Here is a 24,631-nt window from a genome sequence, read left to right as displayed (position 1 = left end):
ACCTAGTGACCTGAAAATTAATAGCGGTCATCTGCCAGTCATGATCAATATACCTATGAAGTTTCATGATCCTAGCCATAAGCATTCTTGAGTTATCATCTGGAAACCATTTTACTATTTCGAGTCACTGTGACCTTGACCTTTGACCTAGTGACCTGAAATTCAATAGGGGTCATCTGCCAGTTATTATCAATGTACCTATGAAGTTTCATGATCCTAGGCATAAGCATTCTTGAGTTATCATCCAGAAACCATTTGACTGTATTGAGTCACTGTGACCTTGACCTTTGACATAGTGACTTGACAATCAATAGGGGTCATCTGCCAGTCATGATCAATGTTCCTATGATGTTTCATGATATTAGGCGAAAGCATTCTTGAGTTATCATCCTGAAACCATTTTACTGTTTCGAGTCACTGTGACCTTGACCTTTGACCTAGGGACCTGAAAATCAATAGGAGTCATCTGCCAGTCATGATCAATGTACCTATGAAGCTTCATGATCCTAGACGTAAGTATTCTTGAGTTATCATCCGGAAACCATTTTACTATTTCGAGTCACTGTGACCTTGACCTTTGACCTAGTGAGCTGAAAATCAATAGGGGTCATCTGCCAGTCATGATCAATGTACCTATGAAGTTTCAAGATCCTAGGCCTAAGTGTTCTTGAGTTATACGGAAACCATCCGGTGGACGGACTGACCGACGGACCAACCGACATGTGCAAAACAATATACCCCCTCTTCTTCAAAAGGCATAATAAGCACATCATTCCATATAAACATTTCTATCAACATAGCCATTTTGTGAGCAGTTTTCACCAGAGTCAAAAACAGCTAATCAAAAGCAAAACACAGAAACAATTGTGTATGTTGAACACAAACGAATTTAATAGGGTCATATTGAAGGTATACCTTTTTACTATTTTTAACAGAAACTATTTATTTTGGTCAAAAACACTGAAATATATTTAAAATTATATGTAAACAACTTTCAGAGAAAACAAGACAATATCAGAGACAGTGATGGATAGTCCCCAATTATGTGCTTTATAAATGAATGTTATGATTGTGTGAAAATGAACCATTTATCAAGGGGAAAAAACTCTATTAATTCACCTTCTACGGAAAGACCTGACATTATACGTACTGTCACCCATATATGAAAAAAAAATAAAAAATTATTTATCTTATTATATTAATTATCTTAAGATTTGGCTAATTAGTTCCCTAGATCTTGCGAAAAAACACACAAAAAGTCATTAAAAATGACACACACACATAAAATATATTCATATAAACATAAATCAAAGACTCCCTGAAAATAGTTGTACCAGAATAACCTGACAATAATGCCAAATCTATAGGGATGAGGCATATAAAGTTCACCCAGGTTATGTTGCACTTGTCCTATACTCAATGCATCTGGAACAACTCTTCATGCAGATGCCTTAACCTTTTACCACTTAGATAAGTATTTCAACGCATTTGTAGTACCTAAGAAAGTTACATTTAAATAATAATCTTTCTTAGACTCAAGTTTTAAAGGCTTCATTTTCAACCCTAAGATACTGATGAGCAGCAAACAGCATAAAACCTGAACAGACTGCGAGATACTCGCAGGCTGTTCTGGTTTTATGCTGTTTGCACATAGCCACTTTCGCTTTGCTTCTGAGTGGCAAAGGGTAAATTCTATTTTTTTCACAACAACTTCAAAAAGCCTCAGGTCCTTTCCTGTCCGGCCTAATTCACCTGTCCTGTGCCCACTGCTGGTACTTCCTCTGTATGGCACTCTGCGCCCCCGAGGGTATCAGTCTGATGTCCTCAGGGGGGAAGGGCAGGGAGGGGGTGCCTGGAGACATCAGCTGAAACCTCAACTGCTGCATCTGTCGCTCGTACATCTGCCTCTGCTGCTCCAGGGCAACTGGAAAACAAAATGGCGTCTCATTCTGGAAAACTGGGCCTAATGCATGTGTGTCCTTTCAAACTAGCCTGTGCAGTACAAACATGCTGATCAGGGACAACACTTTCTGCGTTTATAGTATATCTTGTTCAAAAGGGTGTGAATAAGCTTGTTTGAGGTTAAATTTGTGGTTAAGTTTGTTAAAGGTGGAATGATGGTGATTTAGTTATTTTCAGGTCTAAGTCTTTTCTTAGGTTTGACCTCATGTCTTACTTTCTAGATGCATGTGACCCAGTTTCAGTTGGCAAAGATACAGTCAAATTAAAAATTCCTAACTTTTTTCACAAAGATTGAGGCATAAATGTTGTCCCTTATTGTTGCATGCTATACAGATTAAAACAATGCCTAGCAACAGTCAAGATAAATCTTTTGACCATGTTTTAGCATGAATAAGTAATAAATGTAGCATCTAGAGTGGTAACAACTTACTTCTAAGATTTGATATTGTGACCTTGTTTTTTCACCCATGTGACCCAAATTAAAACTCACACAAAATATTGTGAATATAAATATTCAGACCAACTTTCATCAACATTAGGTCATTTAAGCACTTTGTGTTCTGGCGAGCTAATGATAACAAATAACATAAGACTGCTTCCTTGCTCTTCATACAGTTGAAAATGTCCCATTATATAACCTGATCAAAGAATTTTGCATAAAAGAAAACAGGTTTAAAGGCTGAACACAAACAGCACATTTCAGCCTATTTACATATCCAACTATTTCCTTATCAGAGAAAAGTTTCTCCTAGGGAAAAGTACTACAAGAATCCTGAGAAAAGAAACTGGCAGACTGTCGATCCCAATTTTCATCCAGGTCTAATCAGGATTTTAATTATGTTTGTTAATTTGTTCTTAAATTGCCTTCTGACAGTCTCAAGGCCTGAAATAACTCAACTTTCAACTTCAATACTTTCATGACAACAAAAGTGCAAAGTATTAACAAGATACATGAATATTAAACAGATGCCATCTTATTGTGAGCCTCGCTTTGGGAAAATGGGGTTTAATGCATATGGGTCAAATGCTGTCCCAAATTAGCCTGTGCAGATGGCACAGGCTATTCTGGCACTATACTTTTTGCACATGCATTAAGCCCAGTTTGCCAAGAATGTAGATCCTTAGTATGCAGCGTACTAGGTTCATAAATTGAGCCTCTTGTTCTGATAAAACTGGGCATAATACATGTGTGTAAAGTGTCGTCCCAGATTAGCCTGTGCAGTCCACACAGGCTAATCAGGGACGACACTTTCCCCTTAAACTTAAACTTGATTTTCGGTAAGAAGGGACTTCCTTCAAACTAAAAACACCATAAAAGCGGAAAGTGTCGTTCCTGATTAGCCTGTGCGGACTGCACAGGCTAATCTGGGACGACACTTTACGCACATGTATTATGCCCAGTTTTATCAGAACAAGACACAATTTTACATCCAGACTTAGATTGCTGGAATGAACAGATCTATTGCTGTCAACTCAGGCTTCACTTCTGCAATTAACCCATTTAAGCCGAGTGGACTCTCCCATACTTCTAAATTGGATCAATTTATTTCCAAAATTAGGGATGTCTAGTATATTTATTTCTATATTTAGAATATTTCTTACAGAAATTCCTTTAAGCAAACAGAGCAGACCCTGATGAGAAGCCGCATCATGCGGCGTCTTGTCTCGTCTGGGTCTACGCTGTGTGCCAAGGCCTTTTTTCTAGATGCTAGGCATAAATGGGTTGATGTTCCATTTATTGAAAGCAAATAATGTAGGCAAACAACTTTATGTGGAAATACGGTAGAAACATCACAGATGAATAGGGTAAGTTACAACAATTTGCATAAATTGTCATAGACATGAATTTTTAAAGTATTTTAAAGTTCATTTAAGCATAAGCAGGTACAAAAATAGGAAAGGAAAACATATTGTGTTAATTGCATTTTGTATATATTTAATTAAAGTAATAATGAAAGTTACATATGGAAATACTGGCGTTAGCAGTATATATTTCTTAAGAAACTATGCCCCACTAAATTAATGGTAGACGAAATGAGCAATCTTCAATCCCCCTATAAAATAAATGGCCTGCAACATTTCCTGGGAATAACAAGATGCGTTTGTGAAACACAATGTCCCCCTATATGATGTTTGACCTTGAAGGATGACCTTGACCTTGTGAAGGATGACCTTGACCTTGACCTTTCACCACTCAAAATGTGCAGCTCCATGAGATACACATGCATGCCAAATATCAAGTTGCTATCTTCAATATTGCAAAAGAATTCATAAAATAAGCCATTTGGGCCACATATATTTGACCTCTGACCTTGAAGGATGACCTTGACTTGACCTTTCATCACTCAAAATGTGCAGCTCCATGAGATGCACATGCATGCCAAATATGAAGTTGCTATCTTCAATATTGCAAAAGTATTTATAAAATAAGCGATTTGGGCCACATATATTTGACCTCTGACCTTGAAGGATGACCTTGACCTTGACCTTTCACCGCTCAAAATGTGCAGCTCCATGAGATACACATGCATGCCAAATATCAAGTTGCTATCTTCAATATTGCAAAAGTATTCATAAAATGAGCGATTTTGGCCACATATATTTGACCTTGAAGGATGACCTTGACCTTTCACCACTCAAAATGTGCAGCTTCATGAGATACATATGCATGCCAAATATGAAGTTGCTATCTTCAATATAGCAAAAGTTATTGCAAAATGTTAAAGTTGGCGCAAACAGACCAACAGACCAACGGACCAACGGACCAACAGACCAACAGACCAACAGACAGACAGGGCAAAAACAATATGTCCCCCACTACTATAGTGGGGGACATAAAAAAGGCATCAAACCAATTGAACACTAGTGGTCCTGTACATTAAAGCTAACTGATATAATGTCAAGTAATTCAAGTGTATACCATCTTGCATCTACAGAAGACCGAAGGATTCCCTGATGGATTTGCCAATTCCAGCTTTAAAGCTAATATTTTTTAAAAATGAGGCAGCTTTATAAAAGTATGACCCTTTTCCACTTAGATACGTATTTTCACGCATTTGTAGCCTCTTAGAAAAATATATTAAATTAAAGAACCGTCTTACTAGATTCAAGTTTTTAAGGCTTAATCTGCAAATCTGACCAGACTGCAAGTTACTCACAGGCTGTTCTGGTTTTACGCTGTTTGCACATAGCTATTTTCACTTTGCCTCTGAGTGGGGAAGGATTAAATCATTCGTGCTTTGGTAGTCTTCATATGAGCCCAGCTCTCAGGAAGGGTTCAATGCATCTTTTAAAGTGTCATCAAAGATTAGCTTGTGCAGTCATCACAGGCTTATCAGGGATGACACATTCCACCTAGACTGGATTTTAATTTACACGATATTTCATTGAAAAGAAAAATTTCATAGCAGCCAAATTGCCATGATATCACTCACATTGCTTATCAACCTTATGCTGTTTCTGTACAGCCCTGATTGTCTCAGATATCACTCACCTTGCTTATCAACCTAGTACTGTTTATCTGCAGCCATATTGTCTCGGATATCACTCACCTTGCTTATCAACCTCATACTGTTTCTCTACAGCCCATATTGTCTCAGATATCACTCACTTTGCTTATCAACCTCATACTGTTTCTCTACAGCCTGTATTGTCTCTGATATCACTCACCTTGCTTATCAACCTCGTACTGTTTCTCTACATCCCATATTGTCTCTGATATCACTTACCTTGCTTATCAACCTCATACTTTTTCCCTGAAGCCTGTATTATCTCGGATATCCCTCATAATGCATATCAATCTCAAACTGTTTCTCTACATCCCATATTGTCTCTAATATCACTCACCTTGCTTATCAACCTCGTACATTTTCTCTTCAGCCCGTATTATCTCTCATATCACTCACCTTGCTTATCAACCTCATATATTTTTTTTCTGAAGCCTGTATTGTCTCGGATATCACTCATCTTGCATATCAATCTTGCACTGTTTCTCTACAGCCCGTATTGTCTCAGATATCACTCACCTTACTTATAAACCTCATACTGTTTCTCTACAGCCCGTATTGTCTCTGACATTACTGACCTTGCCTATCAACCTAATACTATTCTATATAGCCAGTACTCTGATTATACTCCTCTTGCTTATCAACCTCATACTGTTTCTCTGCAGCTTGTATTTGTCTCTGATATCATTCATCTTTCTTATCAACCTCCTACTGTTTCTCTACAGCCCTTATTGTCTTTGATATCAACCTCACCTTGCATATCAACCTCGTACTGTTTCTTTTTAGCCTTGATTGTCTCAGATATCACTAAACTTGCTTATCAATCTCGTACTGTTTCGCTACAGCCCGTATTGTCTCAGATATCACTCACCTTGCCTATCAACCTCATACTGTTTCTCTACAGCCCCTATTGGTTTAGATATCACTCACCTTGCTTATCACCTTGTACTGTTTCTCTACATCACATTTTGTCTCGCATATCACTCACCTTGCTTATCAACCTCATACTGTTTCTCTACAGCCCGTATTGTCTCTGATATCACTCACATTGCTTATCAACGTCGTACTGTTTCTCTGCAGCCCATTTTGTCTTAGATATCACTCACCTTGCTTATCAACCTCTTACTGTTTCTCTACAGCCCGTATTGTCTCTGATATCACTCACATTGCTTATCAACCTCGTACTGTTTCTCTGCAGCCCTTTTTGTCTTAGATATCACTCACCTTGCTTATCAACCTCATACTGTTTCTCTACAGCCCGTATTGTCTCAGATATCACTCACCTTGCTTATCAACCTCATACTGTTTCTCTACAGCCTGTATTGTCTCTGATAGCATTCACCTTGCTTATCAATCTTGTACTGTTTCTCTACAGCTCGTATTGTCTTGGATATCACTCATCTTTCTTATCAATCTCATACTGATTCTCTACAGCCTGTATTGTCTTGGATATCACTCACCTTGCTTATCAACCTCGTACTGATTCTCTACAGCCTGTATTGTCTCTGATATCACTCACCTTGCTTATCAATCTCATGCTGTTTCTCTACAGCTGGTATTGTCTTGGATATCACTCACCTTGCTTATCAACCTCGTACTGTTTCTCTACAGCCCGTATTGTCTCAGAGATGGGGTCGTTGCTAAACTCTTTCATCATCAACTCCTCCTGTGCAAACCGGAAGTCTATGGTACGGTCTGCATCCTGCATGCTAGCCTGGGGGCCTACAAATGATTAAGGACAACAAATGTAGTCCTAGACTCTGAACAACTATGCATTTTTTTCCATGTTTGCCATATGGTGGAATGATCAAAAAGATTGCGATCTTTTTTAACTGATATAGAAAAATAGATTTGAGCCTCCATCTAAGAAACAAGAAACTGTTGGAGACATGTGATGCTCCCCAAAAGTTTTTTTTGTCACAATATTGCACTTTATATTCAGATAAAAGGAAACGTCTTGAGGGCACAGTAGATGGGGGGACAATAATTTCTTTATATAAAATTTCAAAGGGCCATAACTCTGTGAAAAATCATCCGAACCTGCTGATAATATGCACATCTCCTCTTGGTGGTGAAGCTTCCCATAAAGTTTCAATGAATTCCGGTCATAAGTTGCTGAGAAATTGCCAGGACAAGAATTGCACTATATGTACAGTTAATGCAAAATTTCAGAGGGCCATAACTCTGTGAACAAGAAACTGTCGGAGAGGGGTGATGCTCCCCAAAGAGTTTTTATTGTCACAATATTGCACTATATATTCAGATAAAAGGAAATGTCTTGAGGGCACAGTAGCTGGGGGGACAATAGTTTCTTTATATAAAATTTCAAAGGGTCATAACTCTGTGAAAAATTATCCGACCAGAACCCGCTGATAATATGCACAACTCCTCTTGGTAGTGAAGCTTCCCATAAAGTTGCATTAAATTCCGGTCATTAGTTGCTGAGAAATAGCCCGGACAAGAATTGCACTATATGTACAGTTAATGGAAAATTTCAAAGGGCCATAACTCTGTGAAAAATCATCCGACCAGAACTCGCTGATAATATGAACATCTCCTCTTGTTAGTGAAGCTTCCCATAAAGTTTCATTAAATTCCGGTCATTAGTTGCTGAGAAATAGCCCGGACAAGAATTGCACTATATGTACAGTTAATGGAAAATTTCAAAGGGCCATAACTCTGTGAAAAATCATACGACCAGAACCCGCTAATAATATGAACATCTCCTCTTGGTAGTGAAGCGTCCCATAAAGTTTCATTGAATTCCGGTCATTAGTTGCTGAGAAATAGCCAGGACAAGAATTACACTTTATGTACAGTTAATGGAAAATTTCAAAGGGCCATAACTCTGTGAACAAGAAACTGTCGGAGACGTGTGATGCCCCCCAAAGGTTTTTTTGTCACAATATTGCACAATATATTCAGATAAAAGGAAACGTCTTGAGGGCACAGTAGTTGGGGGAACAAGAATTTTTTTTTATAAAATTTCAAAGGGCCATAACTCTGTGAAAAATCATCCGACCAGAACCCGCTGATAATATGCACATCTCCTCTTGGTAGTGAAGCTTCCCATAAAGTTTCATTGAATTCCAGTCATTAGTTGCTGAGAAATAGCCCGGACAAGAATTGCACTTTATGTACAGTTAATGGAAAATTTCAAAGGGCCATAACTCTGTGAACAAAAAACTGTCGGAGACGTGTGATGCTCCCCAAAGTGTTTTTTTGTCACAATATTTCACTTTATATTCAGATAAAAGGAAACGTCTTGAGGGCACAGTAGTTGGGGGGACAATAATTTTTTTATATAAAATTTCAAAGGGCCATAACTCTGTGAAAAATCATCCGACCAGAACCCGCTGATAATATGCACATTTCCTCTTGGTAGTGAAGCTTTCCATAAAGTTTCATTGAATTCCGGTCATAAGTTGCTTAGAAATAGCCGGGACAAAAATTGTGCACGGACGGACACACCGACGGATGGACAGATGAAGCGGTGCCTATATGCTCCCCCTTAAAACCTCTTGGTAGTGAAGCTTCCCATAAAGTTTCATTGAATTCCGGTAATTAGTTGCTGAGAAATAGCCTGGACAAAAATTGTGCACGGACGGACACACGGATGGACGGACAGACGAAGCGGGGACTATATGCTCCCCCCAAATTTTTTGGGGGGAGCATAAAAAATGGACTTAATGTATGTGTCTAAAGTGTTGTCCTAAATAAGCCTGTGCAGTCTGCAAGAAAGACATTTTCGGCTTTGATGCAATTTTCATCGTTTAAAGGAAGACTCTTTTAAAGGAAAATCAAGTCTTGCTGGAATATGTCTTACCTTATTAGCCTGTGCTGACTGCACAGGCTAATCTGGGATAACACTTCATGCACATGCATTAAGCTCCTTTTCCTAAAGCATGACTTAAATGTATTCCTAAACACAAAACAAACATTTTTTTTCCATGTTGGGGTAAGGTTTGATGTTTTTTTTTAGATGGAATTTTTTTTTTATTGCTACAGCAAACGTAGATTTTCTTCAGTGCAGCATTATTTTTTCATTCCACCTTAGCAAAACTCAATGATTTCTTCTGCAGAATGATAACTAAGATTAATGGTTAAGCTGGTTTGCTGAAAAATTGCTGGGTTCATGAAAATTCCTCAACTGAAGTCACTTTTTGTGTCTGTTATTCTGTTTGTTGATTTAGTCTGCATTGCTTACAAGTAGTTTTCAAACGCATATTTTGTTGTTTGTCTGAATAAAAATGAGAAGATTTCATGTTAGAATGTTCAATCAATAAGGCTGAAAACAGCTTTGATATTTGATCCACATTTTGCAGTAATATGGTTACATTATCACAAGGACCACATCTAAAAACCTCAAGATTTCCAACTTATTTGGATCGCTCCACCTACTTTTGTTTCTTAAATTTCATGTTGTGTTTGAGAACAGTTTAACAACAAGCCCTGATTTCTGTTAATTGAAATTCCCCAGTTTGATACATTTATCTCCAGAGTAATTTAATTACATTTTGTAAACCAGGAAACTTAAGACCTGTATTAGATATGAGCCTTGCTCTGGGAAAACAGGGCTTAATGCATGTTCACAATGTGTTGTGTGAGATCTGGGAAAACAAGGCATAATGCATGTTCACAATGTGTTGTGTGAGATCTGGGAAAACAGGGCTTAATGCATGTTCACAATGTGTTGTTACAGATCTGGGAAAACAGGGCTTAATGCATGTTCACAATGTATTGTGTGAGATCTGGGAAAACAGGGCATAATGCATGTTCACAATGTGTTGTGTGAGATCTGGGAAAACAGGGCTTAATGCATGTTCACAATGTGTTGTGTGAGATCTGGGAAAACAGGGCTTAATGCATGTTCACAATGTGTTGTTACAGATCTGGGAAAACAGGGCATAATGCATGTTCACAATGTGTTGTGTGAGATTTGGGAAAACAGGGCTTAATGCATGTTCACAATTGTTGTGTGAGATCTGGAAAAACATGGCTTAATGCATGTTCACATGTGTTGTTTACAGATCTGGGAGGAACAGGGCTTAAGCATGTTCCAAGTGTTGTGGAGATTGGCAAACAGGGCTCAATGCATGTTCCAATGTGTGTTGTTGTGAGATCTGGGGAACAACAGGCTTAATGCATGTTCACAATGTGTTGTTACAGATCTGGGAGAACAGGGCTTAATGCATGTTCACAATGTGTTGTGTGAGATCTGGGAAAACAGGGCTCAATGCATGTTCACAATGTGTTGTGTGAGATCTGGGAAAAAAGGGCTTAATGCATGTTCACAATGCGTTGTTACAGATCTGGGAAAACAGGGCTTAATGCATGTTCACAATGTGTTGTGTGAGATCTGGGAAAACAGGGCTCAATGCATGTTCACAATGTGTTGTGTGAGATCTGGGAAAAAAGGGCTTAATACATGTTCACAATGTGTTGTGTGAGATTTGAATGTGCAGCCACATGAATAACAAGAGATTGCCAAGCAATATGGTCCCCTACCGGCAAACTCCACCATTTACAGTATTTTTTATTTCATTATTATATTGGTTGCCATAGCAACCAGAATTTTTGACGTAGGAACAAAATGAAATGACGTGCATAATCTCCATATTGCCATCTATCCATGTTTCATGAAAAAATATGAAGAACTTTTAAAATTATCGCAGGATCCAAAAAAGTGTGACGGACTGACTGACAGCCATACATAGTGCAAACCATAAGTCCCCTCTGGTTTCACCGGTAGGGGACAATAAGGATTTTACAGTATTAGCTGTTTAATATGTTGGTTCATTTGTTTCAGTAATTACTTATAATAAACCACTAGTACACATTTAATTCTGAAGTGTGAAGTTTCATTTATTGATAATTTATGACACACCGCCCAGCAGCATATGTGACATTCTTAAACACAAATTTAACAAGGCAACACAGTGCAATGCCTCATCAAAGAATATCCAAAAGTCAGGTAACTATGATAATATTGTAAACCCAATTGCAAAAAAAGATAAAACTCTAATAATAATAAAAAAAGTTGCTCTGAAAACACAGGTTAAATGCATGTGCGTAAAGTACCATCCCAGATTAGCCTGTGCAGACTGCAGGGACAGAACATTCACTTTTACTGATGTTTTGTTTACAGGAAGTCTCTTCTTAAAGAAGAATCCATTCGAGGTGGAAAATGCTGACTGCACAGGCTATTCTGGGACAAAACTTCATGCAAATGAATTAAGCCTTGATTTCCCACAGTGGGACTAAAATGCTGAGCAAAGTCTTACATACATGTTATTCGGCGTCTGTTAACATACCTTGCTTTTATTCCAGAAAATCTATCTATGTCACACAAAAAATGATGTTCTTCAGCTGTCACAGTAATTTTAGTAATTAAATCTCTAAAGAAAACTTCCATGGATTCTGATACATTTTACATGTATATCCAAATGAGTTTATTTATCACGATTCCAAGGTACTCGCACAATCAACACAAGAAACACTATAATATTAAGTTTGTCACAAAGCATCTTTTTATATATATATATATTAAAACTATTGACTTATATAAACTGTTTTCTCATAATTAAATCGGAAAATTTATCTACCATAAAAAAGACCAAATCAATCCAAGATGCAAGTGAAATTCAGTTATACCTAAACACTTAAGGCTACAGGTTTCTTATTTTCTGCTCAATTAATTTCCAATTTCACACTGCCAACACTGAACAAACACTGCAACAGACAGGAAATGTTTGAACATTTGTTTCAATTAAGGCAAAGCCAAGTTAGATCCTGGCGATTTTAATTTTGTTAAATCAATTGATCAATAACTCTCCAATTTCACTGTGTTCTAACATGAATTTATAGCTTCAGTTGCTAATCTACTGTCAACCATCTCTGTCAACAGTGGTGTAACAATCGCATACTTCAATGCAATATGTTTCCTCATACTGGAAAAACTGGGCAGTGCATTAAGTGTCATCCCACACTAGCCTGTGCAGTAGTACACACTAGCTAATCAAGGATGACAGTCTCCGCTTTATTAAATTTTTTGTTTAAAGCAAGTATGCGGTATTTCTATTGATGCTGTTATGTGGACACTGGCCGACTTAACACACATGCATTAACCCATTTATGCCTCGTGGAGTCTCTCCAATCCTTCTAAATTGGATCAATTTATTTCCAAAATTAGGGATGTCTAGTGTACTTATTTCTATATTTAGAATATTTCTTACAGAAATTCCTTTAAGCAAACAGTGCAGACCCTGATGAGATGCCGCATCATGCGGCCTCATATTCAAAGTTACTAAGTCAAAAAAGGGCCATAATTCCGTAAAAATGACAACCAGAGTTATGCAACTTGTCCTTTTACTGTACCCTTATGATAGTTTGCGAGTGTTCCAAGTATGAAAGCAATATCTATGATAGTTTAGGGGTAAAGTGGACCAAAACACATAACTTAACAAAATTTTCAATTTTCTAAGGGCCCATTATTCCGTCCAAATGCCAGTCAGAGTTACATAACTTTGCCTGCACAGTCCCCTAATGATAGTTAATAAGTGTTGCAAGTATGAAAGCAATAGCTTTGATACTGTAGGAATAAAGTGGACCTAAACACAAAACTTAACCAAATTTTCAATTTTCTAAGTATAAAAAGGGCACATAATTCTGTCAAAATGCCAGTCAGAGTTACATTACTTTGCCTGCACAGTCCCCTTATGATAGTTAGTAAGTGTTGCAAGTATGAAAGCAAAAGCTTTGATACTTAAGGAAAAAAAATGGACCTAAACACAAAACTTAAGTATAAAAAGGGCACATAATTCTGTTAAAATGCAAGCCAGAGTTATCTAAGAGTTATCTAACTTTGCCTGCCCAGTCCCCTCATGATAGTAAGTAAGTGTACCAAGTTTGAATGCAATAGCATTGATACTTTCTGAGAAAAGTGGACCTAAACGCAAAACTTAACCGGACGCCGACGCCAAGGTGATGACAATAGCTCATACATTTTAAAAATAAGGATAAGTGTTTTCATTATTATTTTTACTCAGGTTCAACTTACAGCGCTGAATAGGAAAGTGAACTAAATGTTGCAATTCATTAAATCAAAAATGTGTTTTGTTTGTAAACCCTCCATAGGGAATTTTAGGCAGTCATTTGAGAAAATGTATACATGTTTATGTTTTGCGATTGGGAATGGACCTGAATTTTGCCTCAAATTTGACAAAAACAACAGCATTGATAAATGTTCCAAGTTAAACACACTAGTCTAGTTGTGGACCTGGTGAATATGCAGTGCAATTCTAAGGCAGATGGTCCCCTATCAACTGTGCTTAACAGCAAAGTGCAGCTGTCACCATTCACCTTGAAGGGGCCTGATACTATAATCTTAAAGAGTTTAGATAGAGGCTTTTCAAAATTAAGTTCCACACCTGAAGAATAATATGGGCACAATATGAAATGAATAGACTGAAACATTAATCTGGATGGATTTATCATTTACACAAACAAGAAGCTGTCACTGACAGCGCATCCCAGGCGCACACAGTGCATTGTTGAAAGGGTACAGTAAGAATTTGTGATTGAAAACAAAAGAGCAGAACTGCAATCACAAGATGCTGGCATTTTTCTAAATTTAAACATAAGACAATGACTCCTTACAAAAAATCGCAGTGGAAATGTAGGACTGGCGCACATAAGAATGTGACAGACAGAATCACACACACACACACAAATTCTGGTGAGGAGCTAATGAGACCACAATACGTTGGGTGACTTTATAGACGACTGCATAGCTCCTGATCAGACGCGATTGCAGAGGCTGGTTTGGAGCTATGCTGGCCCCATATGGCAGAAGACCCATTTTGGTATGACGTGGGTTTCAGGGGTTTTTATCTGATTTTGGGGAAAGAACCTGGCCTTTTTGGAGGGAGAAAAAAATCGCACGAAACGCCGGAATCGGGGGAAAAATATCGAAAGTTTTAAATAATCAATGAACATATTTTACTGTTTTTAAAACAAATTCAAGGCAACAGATAATTTAATAAGGCAATATGTTTCTATTTTCTTTACTAGATCAGGTTAACTAATATAATTTAAGGTTTCAAAAAAATATGGGAGGTAAATCTCTGTAAGAGGGTAAAAGTTGTCTAGGGGAAAGGGCCAATATTAGGCGAATCTCAAAGAAGGAAAAAAAACACTTGGTTTATTAATGACAACATGTCTATAACTGCACCACAAGCCTAGAACTAAACAAAATCAGTTTGGAACTTATCTTTTTTTTTAGGCACTGAGCCCCGGGGAATTTAGGGGAAACTGCTTTTATACAACCAAATTTGTTTGATGTAGTATTTACAAAATTAATATCCTATACTGGCAAAATTTTGGTGTAATTCAGCTTCTTTTTTTATTGTTTTTTTAACACATCATTTTATGTATTACATACTTTAAACAAGAGATGTGTTGTCAGAAACACAATGCCCCCTAATGCGCCGCTTTTTCTTTTTTTTTACCTTTGACCTTGAAGGATGACCTTGACCTTTCACCACTCAAAATGTGCAGCTCCATGAGATACACATGCATGCCAAATATCAAGTTGCTATGTTCAATATTTCAAAAGTTATTGCAAAACTTTACTGTAAGGTTAAAGTTTTGGGACAGCTAGCTGAATGACAGACAGAAAGAAAGAAAGAAAGAAAGAAAGAAAGAAAGAAAGAAAGAAAGAAAGAAAGAAAGAAAGATAGAAAGACAGAAAGAAAGAAAGAAAGAAAGACAGAAAGGCCAAAAACAATATTCCCCCGATCTATCGATCCGGGGGCATAAAAATCTATTTAAGGGTAAGTGGATTCAAGTTTTACTTGACTCTCATGATCCATTGGGAAAAATTATTCCATTTTTGACATTGGTTATGGCTCCTTTTTCCCAATATAACTCATAAATGTCCCACATTATGCCAAAAAAACAGGACTTAAGCAAGATGCAGCCAGCGAATCCTTTAGCCTAGTCTGCGCATCCACACAGTCTGGCCAGGAGCTTACATTTCCGCTATAAAGACATGCAAAATGTTGTGGTCTCATCAGGAGACAAGGTAGCTCCTGACAAGAATGCGCTTAATGAGCAGGCTGGTCTGGAGCTACCCTGGCCACATATGGCATAAGACCTATTTTTGCATGAAGCGGGTCATATGAGGTAAAGAAAATCACTCTAACGTACAGTTCTGTATGGGGATGTGAACACTTTTTCACTAACATTTGGACATATTTGCAGTCCCTTTGAAAATCAATTCAAATTGAAGAACTTTCTAACTATATTAAATTTTTAAAGGCTTAGTTTCCGACCCTAAGATAGTGATAAGTAGCAAACAATATAAAACCTAAACAGCCTGCAAGTTACTCAAAGGCTGTTCTGTTTTTATGCGTTTTGCATATAGCCATTTTCATTTTGCTTATGAGCAGGAAAAGGTTAAGGAAATATTAGTTCAAAGAATGTCTGTAACATACGGTTCTGTATGGGGGTGTTGAGGCGGAAGAAGTGATTGTTTCCCCAGAGGATCCTGTCTCCGTTGGCAACCTTGGTACGCTCCTTAATCACCGACCCGTTCACACACGTCCTGTAAAGACAATCATGGACATTTAGACCATTTTATTTCAAATATTAAGCTTCTGCAATTTTTTTTTTCAAATGGGGAAATATACCGGTTCCAGCCCAATTGGGAAAAATACGCACGAAAAACCCTCAAATTGATAAATTCGCGTCGTCAAATCTTCATATTGTGAAATTGGTAGTTTTAATTTTTTTGCTCCCAAATAATTTAAAATTTATACTAAATGTTGTCAACTTGTCAATACTTAATTTACTTAGGTTCAAGTCATAGAGCTGATAGGGAAACTAACAATGTTATTTAAAAAAAAAAATTGGCGGGGGGGGAGGGGGAAATCTTCAATTTGGAATTTGTTGTACAGTAATTGGGAAATTTGTAGTTTTTTTCTAATTGGGAAAGTGCCTTTTTCTGGTACTGTATAAAGGAAAATAATTGCTGAGCTTACAAATTTGCAGAAGACATGAAAGGAATTTACATATTCATGAACAAAACTAAAACAAGATGTGTTTGTGAAACACAATGTCCCCCTATATGACGTTTGACCTTGAAGGATTACCTTTACCTTGACCCTTCACCACTCAAAATGTGCAGCTCTATGAGATACACATGCATTTCAAATATAAAATTGCTAGCTTCAATATTGCAGAAGTGACATTACATGAGCAATTTTGACCCATATATTTGACCTTGAAGGATGACCTTGACCTTGACCTTTCACCACTCAAAATGTGCAGCTCCATGAGATACACATGCATGCCAAATATCAAGTTGCTATCTTCAATATTGCAAAAGTACTCATAAAATGAGCGATTTTGTCCACATAATTTTCACCTCTGACCTTGAAGGATGACCTTGACCTTTCACCACTCAAAATGTGCAGCTCCATGAGATGGACATGCATGCCAAATATCAAGTTGCTATCTTGAATATTGAAATACTGCAAACGTGTACATTAAATGAGCGATTTTGACCCATATATTTGACCTTTGACCTTTAAGGATGACCTTGACCTTGACCTTTCACCACTCAAAATGTGCAGCTCCATGAGATACATATGCATGCCAAATATCAAGTTGCTGTCTTCAATATTGCAAAAGTTATTGCAAATGTTAAAGTTGGCGCAAACCAACCAACCAACAGACCAACCAACCAACAGACCAACCAACCAACAGACCAACCAACAGACAAGGCAAAAACAATATGTCCCCCACTACTATAGTGGGGGACATAAAAACATGACATTTTTATGATAATCAAATAAGCTTATGGGAAAACTGGGTTTAATGCATGTGTGTAGTGTTTTTCAATATTAGCCTGTGATAATCAGGGAGAACACTTTTTTCCTACACTGGATTTTGTTTTGAAGAGACCTTTTTGAATCAAAATATATACAAAAGCATACTGCACAGGCTGACCTCGGATAATATTTTAAGCATATGCATTTAGCCTGTTTTCCCAAAGAAGGGCACAATTCTATTCTTAGAAATGGTGACCTATGAATCCACTAACGCCAAAAGCAGTATAAGGTAATATGTATGAAGTTTCATCCGAGTAACTGAACTTGTTTTTTATACGTTTTATAGCGAAAACCCAACACAGATGCTGCCTAAACATCATCAAAAGAGAATCCAAATAATTTTATAAGATAACATTTATGAGTTGTGCCCACCTGGCCCCCTCCACTGGGGTGACATACACTTCCTGGGCGTCTGCTATCTCCACGATGCAATGCTCTGGCTGGATACCCAGGCCGCTCAGTTGGATATCAGGACGTGTCTCCTCGTTAGGACATCCCACAACTGTGCGCTCCTGAAATAGGTAAAGGTCAAGTGTCAGACAACTTTGCGCTCCTGAAATAGGTAAAGGTCAAGTGTCAGACAACTGTGCGCTCCTGAAATAGGTAGGTCAAGTGTCAGACAACTGTGCGCTCCTGAAATAGGTAAAGGTCAAGTGTCAGACAACTGTGCACTCCTAAAAAAGGTAAAGGTCAAGTGTCAGACAACTGTGCGCTCCTGAAATAGGTAAAGGTCAAGTGTCAGACAACTTTGCGCTCCTAAAATAGGTAAAGGTCAAGTGTCAGACAACTGTGCGCTCCTGAAATAGGTAAAGGTCAAGTGTCAGACAACTGTGCGCTCCTGAAATAGGTAAAGGTCAAGTGTCAGACAACTGTGCGCTCCTAAAATAGGTAAAGGTCAAGTGTCAGACAACTGTGCGCTCCTGAAATAGGTAAAGGTCAAGTGTCAGACAACTGTGCGCTCCTGAAATAGGTAAAGGTCAAGTGTCAGACAACTTTGCCCTCCTGAAATAGGTAAAGGTCAAGTGTCAGACACCTGTGCGCTCCTGAAATAGGTAAAGGTCAAGTGTCAGACAACTGTGCACTCCTAAAATAGGTAAAGGTCAAGTGTCAGACAACTGTGCGCTCCTAAAATAGGTAAAGGTCAAGTGTCAGACAATTGTGCACTCCTGAAATAAGTAAAGGTCAAGTGTCAGACAATTGTGCGCTCCTGAAATAAGTAAAGGTCAAGTGTCAGACAACTGTGCACTCCTAAAATAGGTAAAGGTCAAGTGTCAGACAACTGTGCGCTCCTAAAATAGGTAAAGGTCAAGTGTCAGACAATTGTGCGCTCCTGAAATAAGTAAAGGTCAAGTGTCAGACAATTGTGCGCTCCTGAAATAAGTAAAGGTCAAGTGTCAGACAACTGTGCGCTCCTGAAATAACTAAAGGTCAAGTGTCAGACAACTTTGCACTCCTGAAATAAGTTAAGGTCAAGTGTCAGACAACTGTGCCCTCCTGAAATAAGTAAAGGTCTAGTGTCAAACAACTTTGCGCTCCTGAAATAGGTAAAGGTCAAGGGCAGACAACTTTGAGTTCCTGAAATAGGTAAAGGTCAAGTGTTATATGTTAGTTTGTTTGCTATTATTTCATTGTGTTTAAGTTATAGCCCTGTGGAAAAGCTGAATCTTCTTCCTCCCACACTGTAGGTGAACCACTAGGCCATTGAAACAGTGAAATATTAGGTACCAGAGCTTCTACCTCCCACACTGTAGGTGAACCACTAGGCCATTCAAACACTGGAGGTGAACAACTAGGCCATTCAAACACTGTAGGTGAACCACTAGGCCATTCAAACACTGTAGGTGAACCACTAGGCCATTCAAACAGTGAAATATAAGGTACCATAATGAACTCTTTATCATTTAATAGGCATCGAAAAGTATAACATAATAACATGTTATATAACAGTTGGCTTAAAATTACCACAAATACCATTCAATAATAAATGTGAGACATATGCATATAAACAAGTCATATGAATACAAATAGTTTAAATTGCTATTTGCAACAGCGGCAACATAAATTAAGATGGTGGGGGGGCAGTTCAATTAGTTTTGCTGCTAATAATCCTAGGAATCCTTCAAGCGAGAGTCTAATACAGTTACAATTATGTGTTCTTAATTCCCAAGAACTAAATAAAACCATTGACCAGTTACTGAATTATGCTCCATTTATCTGTAAATTAGTCAATGAATCATGGACACCGAGTCCCTGGATGAAAAATCATATCAGTCCATAATTGACGATATAATTACCCCCCTCTACATTTTTAGGCAAATACTTGTATTTGACCAATCATGGCTATACATTTCAGACGTTTCCTGCTAAGATGCAACCTGAAAACTGCAATATGCTATCCAGCATAAAACCAGAAAAGCCATTAAGTTACTCAGGCTTTATAGTTAGATGATCATCAGTAAATAAGCCTTGGTAATGAAGCATTTAAAACTTGAATCTATTAAAAACGGTCTTTAATTTATTTCTATTTTCTAAGGGACTACAAACAGGCCAAAAAACGTATCTTGATGGTAAATGGTTAATAATAGAAAAGTATTGGACAAACAGCACTTAATAAATATAATAGTGGATTAATCTGTGCTCATCTACAGTGTATTATTATTACACCCCTTAAAATTCATTTTTAGCACCTTAATTATGATAAGCTTTATTGAATACACGATAAGTAATTTCCCTTTTACACTTAATTGTGTCGCCTTTAACATATTCACTTTATTCCTCTAAGGCACTCATTCTAACTCTAAACATTTGTATTATGAATATTCTAACCCAAATAGGGTGCGCATTTACCTTCCTGATCCACAATCAACCAAGTTATGGCCAGTTTATGGACAATTAAAACCTTGGTTTTATTGGCATGAAAATCATGCTAAAACAATAACTGCCCATTTTTGGTTTGTTAACACACCAATATAACATTGCGCAAGTGTATTGTTTTGGCTATAATGGTCAAGACAATCTCTTCTGACACTTATAACTAACTCTGGCAATATGACAAGAAGCTTTCTGTTAGGCCTGACACATTCTCCACCAATAACGGAAGCAATCTATCAAACTGGTAAGCTAGATTTATACACAGATCTATCCCTCGAAACTCTTTCTCCATGGTGTCTAAGGGACAAAAGTATGATGCAAAAAAGCATTGTTCACTATCTGCAGCAACGCAAACATATGGGACATGCATTGATTATTTCTCACTAAATTGAAAATACTTGAATCCTGTAAAAAAAATAATGCCCTGTTAGTCTATACTTAAATTTATGCTGAACAAATATTGAAATCAGTATAATAAATACTGAACAATTTTGATATTCATTCTTGTTTGCTGTTTTTGTTTGAAACACATCATTACAGAACTGTTGCTTAGACTGTCTTGCGTGATGCTTACCATAAATAAAAATTACTGTAATAAAAGGAGGTCAAATACCAGAGTAAAATAGTTCCATAAACAGTACTTCTGTACCAGGAAATAAATTAAATAAATGAGAGATCCAAACAGAAATCCAATATTATGAAAGTAGAAAAAATCTTTCATTCAAAAACAAAAATGACTGCTTTGGCATTTATTTACAATTAACCAGGCGCCCAAGACAATAATGATAGATACTCCTGTACAATCAATTGGGAAGTACATATGTTAAACATTTAGTGATAAGAATGGTCATAGTATAAATATTTGCTTGTACAGAAATTGCATCATCATCATCAACATCAGCAGCAGCAGCAATAGCAACAGCAGCAGCTGAATCATCATCAACTTCTTCTTCTTCATCATCATCCTCTTCTCAATCAATCATCAGCATCATCATTGTCATAATTATCATTGTTATTGTCATTAACAAAATTAAAACAAGAGATGTGTTTGTCAGAAACACAATGCCCCCTAATGCGCCGCTTTGAATAAAAAAAATACCTTTGACCTTGAAGGATGACCTTGACCTTTCACCACTCAAAATGTGCAGCTCCATGAGATGCATGCCAAATATCAAGTTGCTATCATCCATATTGCAAAAGTTATGACCAAGTTTAAAGTTTTGTGACACATACAATGACAGACAGACAGACAGGCCAAAAACAATATACCCCTGATCATTCGATCCAGGGGCATAAAAATTGGGTCACATATTGCAGTTCTATCAAATACCAGAATAATGACACCTGCTCTAATTGTATCTGGATTGACATACAATGTAACATTTAAAAGTTCTTACCAATAGAATCAACCAAATTCAAACTTTTGCTCATGCACCAACATGAAAATAGATTCATCAAAGAAGTGTTTTTTCTGTTCATCTGTTTCCCTTTAATAATCGTATTCTGTCCTGGTATTGAAATCTCTCCATTATTCTTCAACAACTTGCAACCACCCAAATGACAAACAGAACTAAGACCTGTTTCCGCTAATTCAATCTGTAAAACCTCCGCACAAATCTGATTGTCACAGACTGCAATGAATGCCAAATAATTTCAAGAAACTAGCAGCACTTTCCATCATACAGACTTCAGACGATTATTAACGAATTATCTTAGAGAGAATATGATAACTGAAACAGGATAACATAATAAAAACATCTTGTAAAATGGGCACAACAGACAATCCTACTTGATTATACTTGAGAAACACAGTGATATCTTGAAATTGATGATATCTTCATCAATTTGGTGCTCATTTATGGAAGCCCAACAACTTGAAGCAAATTTGTCCTTGTAACCTTGAACAACAGGTGGATAGTAGGCAAGTAACTGGTGTGGAGTGAGAAAATAGTAACAAGTGTTCAAAATGGCAGCCAATGGCTGATTATTCGATGGGTTTTTTGGCAAAGTTTTGAAAGGTTTGTATATTTAATATACTTATTCCACATTATCCTTGCGCACAGGGTGATCTACTAGTATCAATTTAACCTCGGTGCAAATCCTGTAGGTGCATTATCAATATTTAAAAAGTTATTGACGACTTTATATGCAAGTGTGTGATTGTTTAAGTTTGCCATGGTTCAGTCTTTGGACATGCTTATGTCATATATGAGGTTTTCTCAGCAGTTTTCATTAATAGGTTAAATCAAGAACCATCATAGTTTACCTTACATGAACACCACAATGCTTCCATCAGGCAATCGCAATATATGCATCAACATTCCAAAAAATAAACCCCAATAAATGTACAGCCTTTCAAAAGTTTGAAAGGAAATATTTAAAAAAATCAAATGTTGGCCGTCATATTGAACACCAGTTACTATTCCCCCCCCCCCCATGTTAAAATTTCAAACCAATTTGCCTGATTGCATGATTGTAGGTCAATGCTTTCTGAAAAAAATGTACCAACAAAAATTCATTATTATTTCTGGGTAGACCTCCGTATTATGCTATTGCAGAATAGTAAATAATACAGACTGCGTCACAAAAATTCTCACATAGAAAACAGAAAATCATTATAAAGAAGAGTGAAAACTTTATAATCTTCAGGCACTGTTTAAATAACTTAGTTATTAAACACAGCATTGAACATTTGTTCACAATGAAAATAAATTGTATCATCTTACAATTGAGCATTTTCAGAAAAAGAAAGCTTAAAACAATTTTCATAAAATCTGACAACGAGGTGTTGATTGTAAAGGTTCTGTAAATAAAGTTTGTGTATGAAAATAAAGTCTTCCTCTAGGAAAACAGGGCTTAATGCATGTGCATAAGGTAACGTCCCAGATTGGTCTGTGGGATCAGATTCCACCTATACTGGATTCTTGCTAAGAATAGACTTCCTTTAACCAAAATACAATTAAAGCTAAAAGTGTTGTCCCTCTTCCTGTGTGGACAGCACAGGCTAATATGGGACTACACTTCACACACATGCATTAACCCCCCTGTGTGGACAGCACAGGTTAATATGGGACTACACTTCACACACATGCATTAACCCCCCTGTGTGGACAGCACAGGCTAATATGGGACTACACTTCACACACATGCATTAACCCCCCTAAGACTACACTTCACACACATGCATTAACCCCCCTAAGACTACACTTCACACACATGCATTAACCCCCCTGGGACTACACTTCACACACATGCATTAACCCCCCTGGGACTACACTTCACACACATGCATTAACCCCCCTGGGACTACACTTCACACACATGCATTAACCCCCTGTGTGGACAGCACAGGCTAATATGGGACTACACTTCACACACATGCATTAACCCCCCTAAGACTACACTTCACACACATGCATTAACCCCCCTGGGACTACACTTCACACACATGCATTAACCCCCTGTGTGGACAGCACAGGCTAATATGGGACTACACTTCACACACATGCATTAACCCCCCTAAGACTACACTTCACACACATGCATTAACCCCCCCTGGGACTACACTTCACACACATGCATTAACCCCCTGTGTGGACAGCACAGGCTAATATGGGACTACACTTCACACACATGCATTAACCCCCCTGTGTGGACAGCACAGGTTAATATGGGACTACACTTGACACACATGCATTAACCCCCCTGTGTGGACAGCACAGGTTAATATGGGACTACACTTCACACACATGCATTAACCCCCCTGTGTGGACAGCACAGGTTAATATGGGACTACACTTCACACACATGCATTAACCCCCTGTGTGGACAGCACAGGCTAATATGGGACTACACTTGACACACATGCATTAACCCCCTGTGTGGACAGCACAGGCTAATATGGGTCTACACTTCACACACATGCATTAACCTCCCATGTGTGGACAGCACAGGCTAATATGGGACTACACTTCACACACATGCATTAACTCTTCCTGTGTGGACAGCACAGGTTAATATGGGACTACACTTCACACACATGCATTAACCTCCCATGTGTGGACAGCACAGGCTAATATGGGACTACACTTCACACACATGCATTAACTCTTCCTGTGTGGACAGCACAGGTTAATATGGGACTACACTTCACACACATGCATTAACCCCCCTGTGTGGACAGCACAGGTTAATATGGGACTACACTTCACACACATGCATTAACCTCCCATGTGTGGACAGCACAGGCTAATATGGGACTACACTTCACACACATGCATTAACCCCCTGTGTGGACAGCACAGGCTAATATGGGACTACACTTGACACACATGCATTAACCCCCTGTGTGGACAGCACAGGCTAATATGGGACTACACTTCACACACATGCATTAAC

The 24,631-nt window shown here is 37.8% G+C and overlaps 1 protein-coding gene across 4 annotated transcripts in view; it reads right to left on the bottom strand.

Moving 5' to 3' along the window:
- Nucleotides 1–24,631, bottom strand: part of LOC127857789 (kinesin-like protein KIF13A) — a 211,081-nt gene that overhangs the window by 60,215 nt on the left and 126,235 nt on the right. For all 4 annotated transcript variants that reach the window (XM_052394453.1, XM_052394454.1, XM_052394456.1 and 1 more), the window contains 4 exons: nucleotides 17,735–17,874; nucleotides 15,965–16,074; nucleotides 7,047–7,190; nucleotides 1,753–1,924 (listed from right to left, as the gene is read on the bottom strand). In XM_052394453.1, the coding sequence (XP_052250413.1) occupies nucleotides 1,753–1,924; nucleotides 7,047–7,190; nucleotides 15,965–16,074; nucleotides 17,735–17,874 (566 nt within the window). The remainder of the gene's footprint in view (nucleotides 1–1,752; nucleotides 1,925–7,046; nucleotides 7,191–15,964; nucleotides 16,075–17,734; nucleotides 17,875–24,631) is intronic.

This window comes from Dreissena polymorpha, chromosome 14, assembly GCF_020536995.1.
Source record: "Dreissena polymorpha isolate Duluth1 chromosome 14, UMN_Dpol_1.0, whole genome shotgun sequence".
NCBI classification, from domain to species: domain Eukaryota; kingdom Metazoa; phylum Mollusca; class Bivalvia; order Myida; family Dreissenidae; genus Dreissena; species Dreissena polymorpha.
The sequence above is the reverse complement of the archived record's forward strand: the minus strand, read 5'-3'. Positions and strand labels throughout refer to the sequence as shown.